Here is a 14,917-nt window from a genome sequence, read left to right as displayed (position 1 = left end):
ACAAAAATGTCAGATTAAATATGCTCTATTTTGGGGTGAATGTGTACATGCATAATATTTTTCGTATACAACTTCGTAGACTTTTGAACAAGTCCACACAGTTTTTTTTAAAGCAGCTGAGCAACCCTTTTTATGATATGCGTTTGTAGACTTTGAAAATCAGACAAATAGGTAGTTGCCAAGATAGAGCTCCAAATTTGGTGCCATTTGGTCAAAACTGGCTGAAAATTGTCGCGTTCAAATATCGGTTGTCATGGTACTTTTCATCAGCTATAATTTTGAAATCTATTTTTCATTTTCCCCTTTCCTACACTTTCACTAGGTGTCACACGCAAGGCCATACACGATAAAGCTACATTTCCCTCGGATATCAAATATGTACGAACATATGATATTCCGAGTATCTCCCCCACTATACCTACCGGGAAGGGCACGGCCCTGAACTTGACCAGTGGCGTTATTTTGCTCATGTTGTCCGATAACAAGTTGAATCAGCACGAAAAAAAAAATCACAACGCTACACTTCACTCAAATTCTCGACGCGTTATTACACACCCAACACTTTGGGTTATCAGTTTGGAATTAGGTTTCTACTCCAACATCACTGGCATTCGGTGGCGCTGGCGACGACGTCGGCACTTGAAATTGCTTGCACTGTTGAAGTACATTGCGGCCACTCAAATAACACTTGTCGGCCCGGAAGTGGCCGGAACGTGACCCACACGCGACCCGCCGGCAAAAAAGATCTTAATTTTGAAGCTTAGTTTCGCTCGAAATTCGTTAACCGATCTCAACAGTTTCGTAGAAAGGACTTCTTCCCGTGCTCAACCCAGCAATGCGTCCATTTCCGGTGCACTCCGCTGGAAAACTGCACAGTCGTGGCCACTGCTGACCGCGGTTATCTGTTGGAGACCTTGCAATAAAAACCGGGAGGGTGTGCACGCCACTCGGTCCAACCCGGTATAAGTCCAACGAATGACTAAGGGAACCCGGGAATCGTCGTCGTCGTTGGCCTAGTCGTTCGGGGTATTATTTTTTATTCATGTGCATGATACCGGCCAGACCAGGCCAGAGTCCAGAAGCAGCTATTTCAGTGTTTTACAAACAGAAAACGATATATAATGACTTTTCGATACTGTACATCTATAACGATGTGTGTCTAGAGAGTATTCTTGATGGAGCTTGGTGGGCAGCTGGGAGGTGGTTCGAGGTGGTCAAACGATGATTGTGTTGTGTACATGCACAATGACAGTGACATGTGCTAGAAGGTGGGAGGTGGAGAGCTGGGAAAAGGAAAATTGTTGCGTGGAAAACCAGCCGGCAATGCCAGCAGCAAGCGTTATCACGTTTGAGTAGGCACATGTAGGGGTTGATCATTCTCAGCTTTTTGTATTGTTACGCCAAATGCAGAATTTTCAACTTTTCCCTATTGGTTTTTGTATTACTTTTGAAAACATTTACAAACCACACACATCTTTTCATTGAAAATTATTCCAAAACTTTGAAATTAGATTTTCTTTTGAAAAGGTCTAGAATAAATGTTTTTTCTTGTTTCATGCTTTAGATCAAATTATAAAATTAAAATATTTTCTTTGAAAAGATTTGAAAAATTGGCAGAGGTTTCAATTTAAAAATTGAAAATTACTGAGCTGCAAAGGTATAAATGATGGACAAAAAAAATAAAATAATATATAAATATTGATATAAAAAGCCATAGTTTCATCATTTGCTTGAAAAAAGTGTTTTAAAATGCATTTTACACTTTTTTTAAATATAAGATTTGACGAAAACAAAAATTTCAGCGAAAAAAAAAAACATTTTGCGACATTTCCAAAAAATTAAAAGTTTTCTCGAGCTCCCTCCGTGTACGCACGAGAGCATGCAGCTAGTGCTCAGTGCTCCATCGTTTTTCCGATTTTTTTCGCCGTAATTGATTGTGGTTACCCGCGAGTTTGCTTCTCCAGCATGCCAAAGGCCGGCCGTGGCCGTGGCAGTTCGAGTGCGGCCTCGAAAAATCCGCGAAGTTCGTCTACCGGCCGTGTGCAAAAAGGTAAACAAACCAACGCCGTGTCGGCCGCCATCGCGCAGGGGAGCGTCAGCGCAGATGGAATCGATAAAAAGTTACTACATCCCGGATATGTTCCGAGATCACCAGTGCGAACCCGTTCCGGTACTTCCGGTGCCACGACCAGTGGCACATCAACATCCGCCAACATCCCCATCAGGAACGAGTTCCAGATGCTGAGCGACGACGAAGAAAATAACAACTCTGACGGTAGCAGCACTACCGACGACGACGACGACGATGATGGTCGTGCACGGAAAAAGTGCCAACGTCAAAAAAGAACAACTCTCCAGCGGAACGTAGACCACCTCCAATTTTTGTTTTGGACACGTTAGCGGACGATGTTGACGAGTTGCTGGAAGGCCTCGGATATTGTCTGAAAATCGGTAAGTCGGCAGTGCAAGTGATCACACTGACCAAAAAGAATTTCGACCTGGTGTTTGAAGAATTGAAGCGTAGCAACTTCAACTTCTACACATTCAACCCCGAGAAGCCCCCTGTTAAGGTCGTCTTGCAGGGTTATCAAGACCGTCCGATCTCCGACCTGAAGGGTCACCTTTCGGACGCCGGAATAAAACCGCGGGAGATTAAAGTGCTCTCGCGCAAGACAACGGTAACAGGTACACACACACTGTACCTGTTGTACTTCGACCGCGGCACCGTCAAGATCCAAGACCTGCGGCGGACTAAAACGTTGGACGGTTTTTGGGTAAACTGGCGGTTTTACACCAAGAACCCGACGGACGTAGCGCAATGCCACCGTTGCCAGAAATTCGGCCACGGCTCGCGGAACTGCAACCTCCGGCCCCGCTGCGTGAAGTGCGGTGAGTCACACCTCTCGGAGGCGTGCGCACTGCCACGAAAGGCGGACTTGGGGGACAAGGCAGAACAAACCAAGCCGCGCGTAAAGTGCGCGAACTGTGACGGCAACCATACCGGCAATTACCGCGGATGCGTTGCGCGCAAGGCCTACCTCGAGGAGCAGGAAAAGAGGAAGAAGAAAGCGTCCCACCCTCCTCAACGAAGTACGAGCGCAGCCGTTCCTGCAGCTGGACAGCGTACGGTTCCAGCTGAAAACTCAGCGTTCCCTCCTGGTTGGGGGCGTTCGTTCGCCAGCGTGGTCGCTGCCGGTAGCGGCAGTACGGCCCAGCAAGAAGTCACCGGGGAAGATCTCTTCACCCTGCCGGAGTTCTTTGCTCTCGCGGGGGAGATGATGACGCGGTTTCGGAGCTGCCGGAACAAGGCAGAACAATTCCTGGCCCTTGGGGAACTGATGATCAAACACATCTACAAAGGATAAATTACCTGTGATCTAGATATAAGCTTTCTCTTCCTCTATCCCCTTTCCTTTGCAATTTCTGTAAGTTTTTTTAATAGTTTTTTCTTACTCTTGCTAGTGCCTTAGTTAAAGAAATAATTGTTCCTAAATGGATTATGATGCAACACACAGCTGTAAGGAACTCCAAAACTCTGTTATGCACTTCAAAATAACTCATTGTATCTTGATTATTCACCAATAAAACCGAATTGAAAATTGAAATAAAAGTTTTCTAAATGAACCCAAGCTTGCTTAAAATGATTCTAAACGCAGGGGAATGCATTTTAAATTGATTTCAAATGATTGCCCTAGTAACATTTTAGGTTTTAAGTAGGCCATAAAAGCTTTACAGAAAAAAACATGGTAATATTACATCTGGGAAGGGGTACATCTTTTATGTCAGAAAAAAGGTGTAATTTTACCTCTGGAAATGTGTAATTTTACCACTTTTCTGGTGTAATGTCACTTTTTCAGTCTAAATTGAGGTAAAATTACATCATAAAAGAGGTAATATTCAACCTCCCAAAATTACAGCTTCCAAATTTACATTATTTTTTTCTGTGTGGTGTAATGTCACTTTTTCAGTCTAAATGGAGGTAAAATTACATCATAAAAGAGGTAATATTCAACAGCTTCCAAATTTACATTATTTTTTTCTGGGTTGCTTAAGCTGCATGAAGGTTTTCAGAACCCTGATGAAACCTGTAAGGTAACAATGTTACTAGGGTGCAGTTCAATTTTCATTGAAATTTTGAAGTTTTTTGAAAAAAAAAAAATTGCCTCTGATTTTGAAAGGGGGGGGGGGGGTGGTAGTCAAAAACTTTAAATATTATTATTTAGTCGTGTTATAAATAAAAATATGATGATATGTATTTGTTATGCTGAAAAGTTTTATTTTAAGAATCAAAGTGTTTGTACAGTAAGTCAAATGAATCCATGTTCAACAAACATAAAATTGCTTTTAAATTTGTGTCTGTGAGTTTGAGAGAATATGATTATGATTATTACATTCACTCATACAGTTGAAATGACAAAAAAAAATCATTCATAAATAGTGTTTTTGATGCCTACTGGTTTCAGCTCATAAAAAAATGATTAGCATTGATTTAGATTGAAAATCTAACAACTCGTGCTTTTTCACATAAAACTATATTTTCTAAAATTTTCAAATATTTTGATCGAGTTTTTGAAATATGTTAGCATTCTTCGGGTACCTTTTACATAATACGCAGAAGTTTTCAATGAAGTTTTTAATGGCTTTATTTATGGTATTATTTTTGTTGCATGCTTTTAGCTTAATAAATGACTTTGATTACACAATCAGACTTCCTTTTCCATACATAACCCACCTACGCCTTGGTAGATCAAGTGCTTCATATCATTTTTACTCCAAACTATTATTTCTCAAAAATTTTAAGAATACTTCCTGTACAACTTTCTTTTGCATATCAAATGATATTAAATCAAATTTGAATTCATTTGGTCTTGTTTTTCCTTATTTTTACATCTTTAAAGGACTACTCTGTACATGTTTGCATATTCCTATTTTCATTACTGAACAATTCTCTACCAAAACCGGAAATGGATTTTATTTGTATTTTTTATTCGGCTCAAACTTTGTGGGAGCCTTTCCTATGACCAAAGAAGCTATTTTGTGTCATTGGTTCTCTCATACAAGTCTCCATACAATTTTGGCTGCTGTCCATGCATAAATGGTACGTAAATATTCAAACAGCTGTAACTTTTGAGTGAATTTTCTGATCAATTTAGTCAATTTTGAGAAAAAAATAGGTACACGGAAAAAAATCAACTTTTTTTTCACTAAAACTCAATTTCCCAAATAAAACGGCTCTGTTTTCATGCCACCGAATGTTTGATTTGAGCGAAATATGTGCAGTTTTTCGAATTTTAAAAATAGTGACCATGAGTGAACATTTCTGAGATTTTTTCTTAAAGTTCAGAAAATTGGCTATAAAATTGACATTGAAGATTTAACCTCTGGTTGCTGAGATACAGCGGCTTAAAGAAAAAGAAATAGAAAATTGATGTTTTTTTAAGTCGCACCCAAACAACCCACCATTTTTGAATGTCGATATCTCAGCAACTAATGGTCCGATTTTCAAAGTTAAAAATATTTTGAAAAAAGCTTAATCAAGACTAGCATTTTAAATGGGCGTGATATTCAACGTTTGGCCCATTTAAAAAGTTAGTCTTGATTTAAAAATTGAGTTTTTGTAAAAAATAAGCTGATTAAAAAATCGGCAAATTTTCTTATCCGTGTACCTATTTTTTTCTAATAGTCTTAACAATACCTACAACTTTGCCGATGACATCAAAATCAAAAATCAAAAAGTGAATCAAAAAACATTCACTCAAAAGTTACAGCTGTTTGAATATTTGCGTACCATTTTTGTTTGGACAACAGCCAAAAATGTATGGAGACTTGTATGGGTGAACCAATGACACAAAATAGCTTCTTTGGTCATAGGAAAGGCCCCCACAAAGTTTGAGCCAAATTAAAAAAATGGTCGAAATCGGCCGATTTCGTAGCTCTACTTTTTTATTAATGGTGCAGATTGGTTCTAAATCATATGCTCAAAGCAACAAATGCTAAGTTAATTGATTCGATTTCTCCAGGATATTGATTGTTTAAATATGTAAAGACATTGAAATAAAAACTTAAAGGAACAAAAGCAACATTTCCAATCCTGACCCTCTCAAAACCTCCCGGATTATGATCTTGTGACATGCAGTTTCGATATCTTTATTTTCCAAACCTCAAAGTCAATCGTTCTCGTGACAGCTTCCAAATTTACAGCCAACCTCCCCAAAAAAAGAATCATTCGTGTGCCACCGAGCCTTATCGGGTGCGCCTTTGGCAACGGCAATTATAAAAATAGTATCCTTATCAAAAGTCAAGCCACGGGCGCGTTGCCCAAAAGGATCAATCGATCCGAAACGTCCAACAAACCGGACCAAACCTGTGTGATAAGGAAGTTTTTTGTTTGGTTGTTGCTGGACGACCCTCGTCTAGTTCAAATCAAGCGAAATTGCCTGCCTTTGTTCTAGATTGTGACCACGCGAAAAATTTCGGTGCAAACCAGACAAGCTACAATCAGCTGCTCTCTTTGAAGAGGAAAAGGTGAAAAATGCCCAGACAATCATAACTGACGTAAACTCTCGTTTATGGCTGGAGAATTGCCCTCATTAAGTAATAACAATCATTAAGCTACCCGCGACGTCTCATTAGTTTATTGCGAGTGGAGATGAGTAATATGTAACAGTAAGAATAATCATAGGTAAAGTATTTTTTTAATTAGTTGTGGCTACTGATTTTAAACGACTTTTCTGAAACTATATAATTGAATTTTGTGCTTACATGTTTTGAACAAATATAAACTAATTAATGTTATTTTAAGATATTTTTCCAACAAATAATTTCTGAAACAAATCTAGATTAAATTTTCGAAAGGTCCTATCTGCATAGGAAACCCGTGACTCACAGGTTGTTTTGTTTATTCTAGAAATATTCGCATAGATAAATTTGGTAAGTTTATTGCACTTGATCTAAGAAAATCTGATAAGAAAAATTTATCACTTTAATTTTATAAGCTTCTTTTCCAAAGGTCACATGAATCCAATTTTGTACGGTCAATATCTGGATATCTCCCACACAATATTTTCATTAGACCAAACTATCTAATCGCCATCCAAACAAAACAAAAGAATTAAATTCGAAAAATCAAGCCCATTGTGCTGTCCATCGCATTTTGATAACAGATAAAAAGCAAAGGTCAAGTTTTATTTACTACTCTGTTTTGTGCACGTGGGAGCTTTTTATGATAGCAGAAGAGCAGAAGTTTTTGACGAAAAAGAGCGCGTGGGTGGTGAGCTCTAATCTCCACTCGGCAAAGGTTGTTTTGATAAATACAGTTACAGATATAAGAAACGGCTTAGCGCCGCACTGATTATAGCAGATGGATACGATGCACAGTGGGCGAAATGGAACCCAAAATCGGACTTAATTGAACGCGGCTGGTTCCCTGGTATGAATAATAGTGTTTCTTATGTAAAAAAATCCGGGGAATCGATTGGTGATGGTTTCATCCACCGCACAAAACGGCAAAGGGTCCATTTTGCCCCAATTCCCCATTTTTTAACATTTTTTCTTGAAAATCGGTCTGTATTTAGAGCGGAGGCTTTATGCGGCCTTTAAAAATGCACTTAACTTATGTGAAAATGTCCCAGAAATCCAGTAAAAATAACCACTTGCACCGCAAAAATCATCTAGGGTCCATTTAACCCCAATTCCGCTATAAAAGCATTTTTGGCCGTTTTCAAATGTTAGGTCAGATTTTAAAAATCTGAAAATATTTTTATCGTAAAGATCAGACAATTTTACATAAGAATGACTATTTGCACTTGATAGTTTGACACATTTATGTTGATAAAAATAAAATGTATGTGAAAGGCAGTTTATTCTGCGTTTGGGAAAATTGGCCCAAAAGTGATTCTTCAATCATTTTATTCAGTTTAATTTCTATATCAACATAAATGTGTCAAACTTTCAAGTGCAAATAGTTATTCTTGTGTAAAATTGTCTGATCTTTACGATAAAAATATTATCAGATTTTTAAAATCTGACCTAACATTTGAAAACGGCCAAAAATGCTTTTATAGCGGAATTGGGGTTAAATGGACCCTAGATGATTTTTGCGGTGCAAGTGGTTATTTTTACTGGATTTCTGGGACATTTTCACATAAGTTAAGTGCATTTTGGAAGGCCGCATAAAGCCTCCGCTCTAAATACAGACCGATTTTCAAGAAAAAATGTTAAAAAATGGGGAATTGGGGCAAAATGGACCCTTTGCCGTTTCGTGCGGTGGATGAAACCATCACCAATCGATTCCCCGGATTTTTTTACATAAGAAACACTATTATTCATACCAGGGAACCAGCCGCGTTCAATTAAGTCCGATTTTGGGTTCCATTTCGCCCACTGTGCGATGTTTTAAGGTTTTTAAATTTTCAATGGAACTCAGAACAAACTTTATTGCTATTTAAAAATTAAATCTCTTCTGCCCTATTCTTAAAAAATATTATTCTAAAAACTGAGAATTTGTTTTGAGTAATTTTCGTTACAAGAACAGCATTTTTTTTTTGCTTTTCTTCTCTCATTTCAGTGTTTTTGTATGCAACATTTTGTTTAGTTTTTTGTTCTGATAATTTTAGGCCAATTCTACTAATTCCAAAGGCAGCGAATGACAACAACAGTTATTGTCACAAATCTGAGTTAAATTTTCAAAACCTCGTGACCAAAGGGCGGGTCTCTTCCCTAACATTCGAAAAAGACGTGTTGTTCAATAAAAAATTGGTTTCTAAGGGAATTTTATGAATTTTACTCAAAATTCAAACTTAAAAGGCATAACTTGATGAAAACGTAATAAATCTGTTTTAAGGGGTTACATACATGTAGAAAATCACAATATTTCATATTACAGAAAATTTATTGAATCCTCTAAAAAGATGATTTTCAATCACTCCTGAAAGTTTCATAAAAATATAACATGATTAAACTGAGTTGGAGACGATTTAAGCTCAACATTTTGACTTGCGCAAAGCGAACTTTCAAACTTTCTGAGCGATTTTCTCGAAACACAGAGTTGAATTACGGGTGCCACGATTTCCGAGATGGGATGGACCAAAGTGGCTGCATCAAAAACTGACTATTTTTTATATGAAAAACACAAAAATATTTTTATTTTTTTAAATAAGTTTTTTGAAAATCGGCCTCCGTCATGCACACAGGACCGATTTAACGAGTCTTCATCAAAATTTTGAGCCGATTTGGTCAGAGCAGTGTTAAGATATCGTGGCACCCGTTTTTTGAAACTGCTAACTTCAAATAGCTATATCTTGGCAATGATTTACATGTATGTAACCCCTTAATTTTTTTTTTTTTGTTGGGTAGACAATCACAAAGTTTATGCAACAAGTGAAGTTTATTTTCAGCACGAAAAGTTGATCTTTTCAGAACTCTAATGAGTGTAATCACCGCAAAAACTTTTTTTTCGCAAAACATAAAATTTTCTACAATACTTAGATGTTTAAGAAACTCATGATTGCAAAATAACTGGACAGGTATATAAAGTATTTTAAAACATTTTTTTTTTCAAAAAAATGTTTAAACCATGGCTCCTTATTCCAATTTTTATACTTTTTTTTTTATTTTTTAAAACATTGGAAAGCATTTTTTTCGAAAATATCACTAAATTTCACGAATGTTTCATATTTTAACTTTGTAAATCAGATCATTAGTTGCTGAGATATCGACGTTAGAAAATGGTGGGATGTTTGGATGAGACATCAATTTTCCTGTTTTCAAAACTTTACATGGCAATATCTCAGCAACTAAGGGTCGTATCAACAAAGTTCAGAAAAGCAAAATATAGAGAATTTTCTCAGCTTTTCAAAAATATTTTTTCAAGAGTGGGCAAACATGTGCAAAAATTTAAAAAAATGAATAACTGCGACTATTTTTAAAAAGTTACCTGAAAATGGCTATAATTTGAAAACGGTGCACTTTATCAAAATTTCACTGAAGTACTTTTTGATTGCAAATTCAATTTTACATCGAAAAGAGTGCATAATTGACAAAGGGAGCGCGTGGTCGTAAAAATATTCGGAGTGAAAAGGGATTTTTTTTTTGTGTGCCTTTTGTTTCGCATTTTTGTCGTGTATTGAGATTTGAAATTTGCTCGCGTTATCTAAATTGTAAAAACAGTAAAAATGTACTGATAAGTCCAGCCCATAGCACTACTGCTCGGTTGGCACGCGTTCGATTAAAAAACTTTTTAAATAATGTATTATTTATCTTTCCGCAGCCGGCTGCCTAAGATTTAAAATTTCCAACCGATAAACAAAATGCTCATGGTCACATCACTGCCACTTGTGAATCCTGACCTCATACCCATCTACTAACCCCCTTAAAAACTCATGTGATACTTTGTCGGAGAAGCAGTCGATTGGGCGGTCTCTATCACTCAAGTATCGGAATAACATTCCCATCCACTTCCCCGTGACCCTACCACTGATCGTGGCCGGCGCCGGTATTGATCAGCATGATAGGGGCCTTTGAGAAGTTGCGAAGCGAGGAAAGAAAGCACCCACTCATCTTCCACGGCTCGTGGATGTAACTTCTGAAGGTCCTGGTCAATAACGGAGTAGCAACTTTTGAAAAAATCAGTCTCGATTCAAAAATTCTTAGCTTGGTCAAAGATTTTTTGCTCATTCTGGAAATTTCTGAAAAGGTGGCATCAAATCCCCAAAAACAAAATAAAAAAAAATTAAAAAAAGTTTTTTTTAGTAAATCAAGTTTTAGTGACAATAAAATAAAAAATCATAATTTTTTTCCCTGTATCACTTTTTTCAGTGTAGTCCTAATCCATGATAACAAATTTGCCCAAGACACCAAATTGATGAGAAAATTCCTACAAAAGATACAGATTATTGAATTTTCATATATTAATTTTTTACTAACAGCTGCCAAATTTGTATGGAAAAGTATATGGACAAACTAATGATGCAAAATGGCTTCTTTGGGCATACCAAAAGCACCGAAAAAGTTTCAGCAGGGTTAAAAAATACAAAAATTCAAATTGAGAATTCACGTGCAATTTTACACCTTCCAAAATTACACTACTTTTTACTGTTAGGATTATTATTATTTAGACTGAAGCGTTTTGTGAAACACTTTGCATCCTAATTCTTTTTTTAAATAATTTGAACTGTTGCATCTTTTGCATCGATCAAGTGACCAAGTTGAATTGGAATAACGTTAGAAAAAATTTTCAATAGAATTTCTGATTAACGTTATCAGGGGTGACATTGGGTCTGGGGGTGAGATTGGGTCATACAAAAATGCTCAAATTTGTAAGACACGAATTCACCCCCAGACCCAATGTCATCCCTGATGACGGTATTGCAAATAAACATTATGATTGATGTGATTTTATCAATGGTTTAATAATTTCAACTTTCAGATAAAATTTCAATTCAATAAATTAGCAGTTGCTCTTTTCTTCAAACATAAATTATAATTATTTGCTAAATAACCAGATAATATGAGGAACTATGCTGCCCATAATTGAAAATTCGGCTATTATGCCAAATCAAGTATTCCGAGAAAAACACGTTTTAGTGTTTGTCACAAAATCTCCGTCAAGGAAATTTCCCATAAGAGTGGCATATTAGCCATTTGGTTTTTCGCATCGGCAGCCAAGTTTGAACACTATTTCAGTGAAATTCAAGTTCCAGAAGATGCGTTGCAACATCCTCTACCAACTGGTGCTAATATCTCGTTTTTGCCAAAAGTGGATATTAGCCGTTTTTTCAATGGTGGGCAGTATGGCTAGTCTTAAATATTTGTTTATAATATGTTGCATATAAACCTATTTAGATTTTTATCAAGTTTTAAGAATTTGTTTGAAATTTAAAATTTGTTAACATAAACAGCTAGTTGTTCATAGATTCAAGTTTTTGTCGACTGATATTCTTAGGCATTTAACTTAAGAAATTTCAAAACATACTTAATTCACCGACTTACCTCCTTGGTGTTGAATCCCAGGAAGGACAGCTTTCTAACGTTATTATCGCGGCGACTCATTTTTTCTTCCACAGCATCAATTCCGAGTTTTCCACCACTTTTTTTTCACTGTATTTTCACGGCTTTTAACTGCAAGTTGTCGATTATGGAAGCACTTTTGGTAAAACACACTCTACTAATCACACATAAGCTTCGATCTCCTCAGGAACTGAATCACTCGAAACAATCTGAAAGTAAAATTGGAGAATAAAAATAAAATGTTAAAATAAGGTTCCAATTCGAAATTACATAACGCAGAAGCAAAATTAAGCACCGTAAAAAAAGGAACACCAATCACCGGCCAGCGCGCAATCGGTACTGATTCCCAGAAAACAATTCCAACCTCAAGTTCCAAACTTTATCTGCTTGGCCGGCAGGAGGAGGAAAAATAGCGCAAATCATACCAAACGAGGTGTCAACGGGAGCTTGATTATCTCACCCTGGCGGTGTCCAGCAACGCAAGGCTTGATAAATTTGTGACTTGTGCCAGTCGTTTTTTTTTTAATTTTCCAAAAACCTTGCCCCACTGGAACTGGGCGTCTTTTTATCGATTCCTGAGTTCGATACGCGAGATAAAGACTTTGTTACCGACCTGTAAAACAGCGAAACAGTAGCAGCTCCCAGAAATGGTCCGTTATCTCCGCCGTGGACTGTGCCCTGAACTGCTGCATTTTTGCAAAACCAACCGAGGGTATTTATTAGCTAACTCAGCGGGCGAATGTTCCGTGCAATCTTCGTAATCAAATTTCACGATAGACAAACAAAGTTATTTGGACAAATGTTTGCTCAACGAGATTAACGGACGCTGAATTTTGGAAAACAGTTGAAAATATGAAGCATTCAAAACACAAATTTTGAATCAATTTGATGAATGTATTACTATTTTTTTCTATTTTAAAATGAAAATAATACATTGTAAATATCGAAAACAACTTCTTTGATCAGCTGACACACCTTATTTATTGTTTGCATTAACTAACAACTTTTGGCACGCGTCCTTATCAGCTCCAACAATCGCAATACATAATCGCTATGTACACAAAAATACGAATTTTCAAGTTTATTCAACTTTTGTTGTCAAGGTACTTAGTTTTCAATGCCGGTTTATCTCCACATTCCGTTTGCTTAATATTCACGCGATACGATTAAGGCATACACAAGCAAGTTGTTTTGCAAATTATTTTTCATTTTTTGCATGCAATTAAAATGACCTTCAGTTCAAACTTGAAAAAATTGAAATCCACCCACGCTGACATCATATCTCGTACACATGATTTGGGAGCAAACCGAACTCGTCAAAACATTGACGCGTCGAGGTCGCGCGCCACAGCTCTCAAGTGGACATGTGACTGATAATAATTCGTCTAGTGTAAATTACACCCACCCGATAAGCTACCGGACAAGCCCGAATCGACAGGTTCGTAATCCGCGGCTGGTAATCTGGGACAATAAAATTTGACCGAAAAGCATAAGTCAGCACACGCCTACGGGATTTGGGCAGGTGGAAAATTTGGAGTCGGAATGAATGAAATCATTCAGTGCCGCAGGAGAGTGATATTTGAGTCAGCTTTGTGATTATTTTATCGGTTTGGCGCGTGACTCTTTGATATCGAGTTTATCGTTTCGTTATCGTGTGCAAAATTAAGATTACAGGAGAGATAAGCATGTGATTTCAACCAAGTTGAAAAGACGCATGCAGCACACCCTTTTACTAATTCAATCAAAATTAAAAACAGGAGTTGCTTTTACCGGATGAAAATTTAGGAAATTTCTTTATGTTCATATTTTGCAAGAAGTTAATTTTAATACATCATTTTGTAGCGTGAAAATAACAAAAATTGTGTCAAAGCGCTCCTTTTTCACCAAAACTGAAAATGGATTTATCTATATATTTTTTTATTTGGCTCAAACTGGTACGTAAATATTCGAAAATCTGTAACTATTCAAGGAAGTTTTCGATTGATTTGGTGTCTTGGGCAAAATTGTAGGAATTGATGAGGATTATTCAGAAAAAATAGGTGAACGGAAAAATGTGGTTTTTTAATTAACTTTTTTTTCACAGAAAATTAATTCCCCTAACATTCCAAAAGGGCCAAATAGAGGGTCCAATTTCCCGTCCCGGAAAATTATTTCCCGGGAATTCCTGGGATTTCCCGGAAAAAAATATTTCCCGTTTCCTGGAAAATTTGTAAATTTCCCGGGAATTTACAAAATACAAGTACAAATACAAGCGGAAGTATACATTTGTCTGCCTTTTTGGCACTTTTTTTTTAAATTATGCAGAAAATAATAATTAGCGAAACTGATTTGATTTTATTAAAAATATATTGAACTAATCAGCTTGTCTATAAATTTCATGTCAAGGTTTAATTAATATAGTATTTATTACTGAAGCATTCGCAACTAGGAGCATTGTTTGCTTATATGTTGTGCAACAAAAATTACGCTATAATGGAATGAATATTACCTTTTTTATTTTTGACAACCTATTTTAACGATTTTTTTTGTTATGGGTAATTCTCCGCCAACTCACACAGCAGTTGCCCCGACCCCTCTTCGATTTGCGTGAAACTTTGTCCTAAGGGGTAACTTTTGTCCCTGATCACGAATCCGAGGTCCGTTTTTTGATATCTCGTGACGGAGGGGCGGTACGACCCCTTCCATTTTTGAACATGTGAAAAAAGAGGTGTTTTTCAATAATTTGCAGCCTGAAACGGTGATGAGATAGAAATTTGGTGTCAAAGGGACTTTTATGTAAAATTAGACGCCCGATTTGATGGCGTACTCAGAATTCCGAAAAAACGTATTTTTCATCGAAAAAAACACTAAAAAAGTTTTAAAAATTCTCCCATTTTCCGTTACTCGACTGTAAAAAATTTTGGAACATGTC

General features: G+C 36.9%; 1 protein-coding gene across 9 annotated transcripts in view; it reads right to left on the bottom strand.

Annotated features, from left to right (window-relative positions):
* Positions 1 to 14,917, bottom strand: part of LOC120431243 (anion exchange protein 2) — a 126,779-nt gene that overhangs the window by 82,616 nt on the left and 29,246 nt on the right. For 6 of the 9 annotated variants that reach the window (XM_052711023.1, XM_052711028.1, XM_052711022.1 and 3 more), the window contains exon 2: positions 11,989 to 12,215. In XM_052711023.1, coding sequence (XP_052566983.1) covers positions 11,989 to 12,048 — 60 coding nt within the window. In that variant the 5' untranslated portion in view covers positions 12,049 to 12,215. Of the gene's footprint in view, positions 1 to 422; positions 938 to 11,988; positions 12,216 to 12,301; positions 12,398 to 12,619; positions 12,752 to 14,917 lie in introns of those variants that run through there. The other 3 variants (XM_052711024.1, XM_052711025.1, XM_052711027.1) reach the window with 3 other exon arrangements.

This window comes from Culex pipiens, chromosome 3 (assembly GCF_016801865.2).
Source record: "Culex pipiens pallens isolate TS chromosome 3, TS_CPP_V2, whole genome shotgun sequence".
Lineage (NCBI taxonomy): Eukaryota > Metazoa > Arthropoda > Insecta > Diptera > Culicidae > Culex > Culex pipiens.
This window is presented reverse-complemented; position numbering and strand designations above follow the sequence as displayed.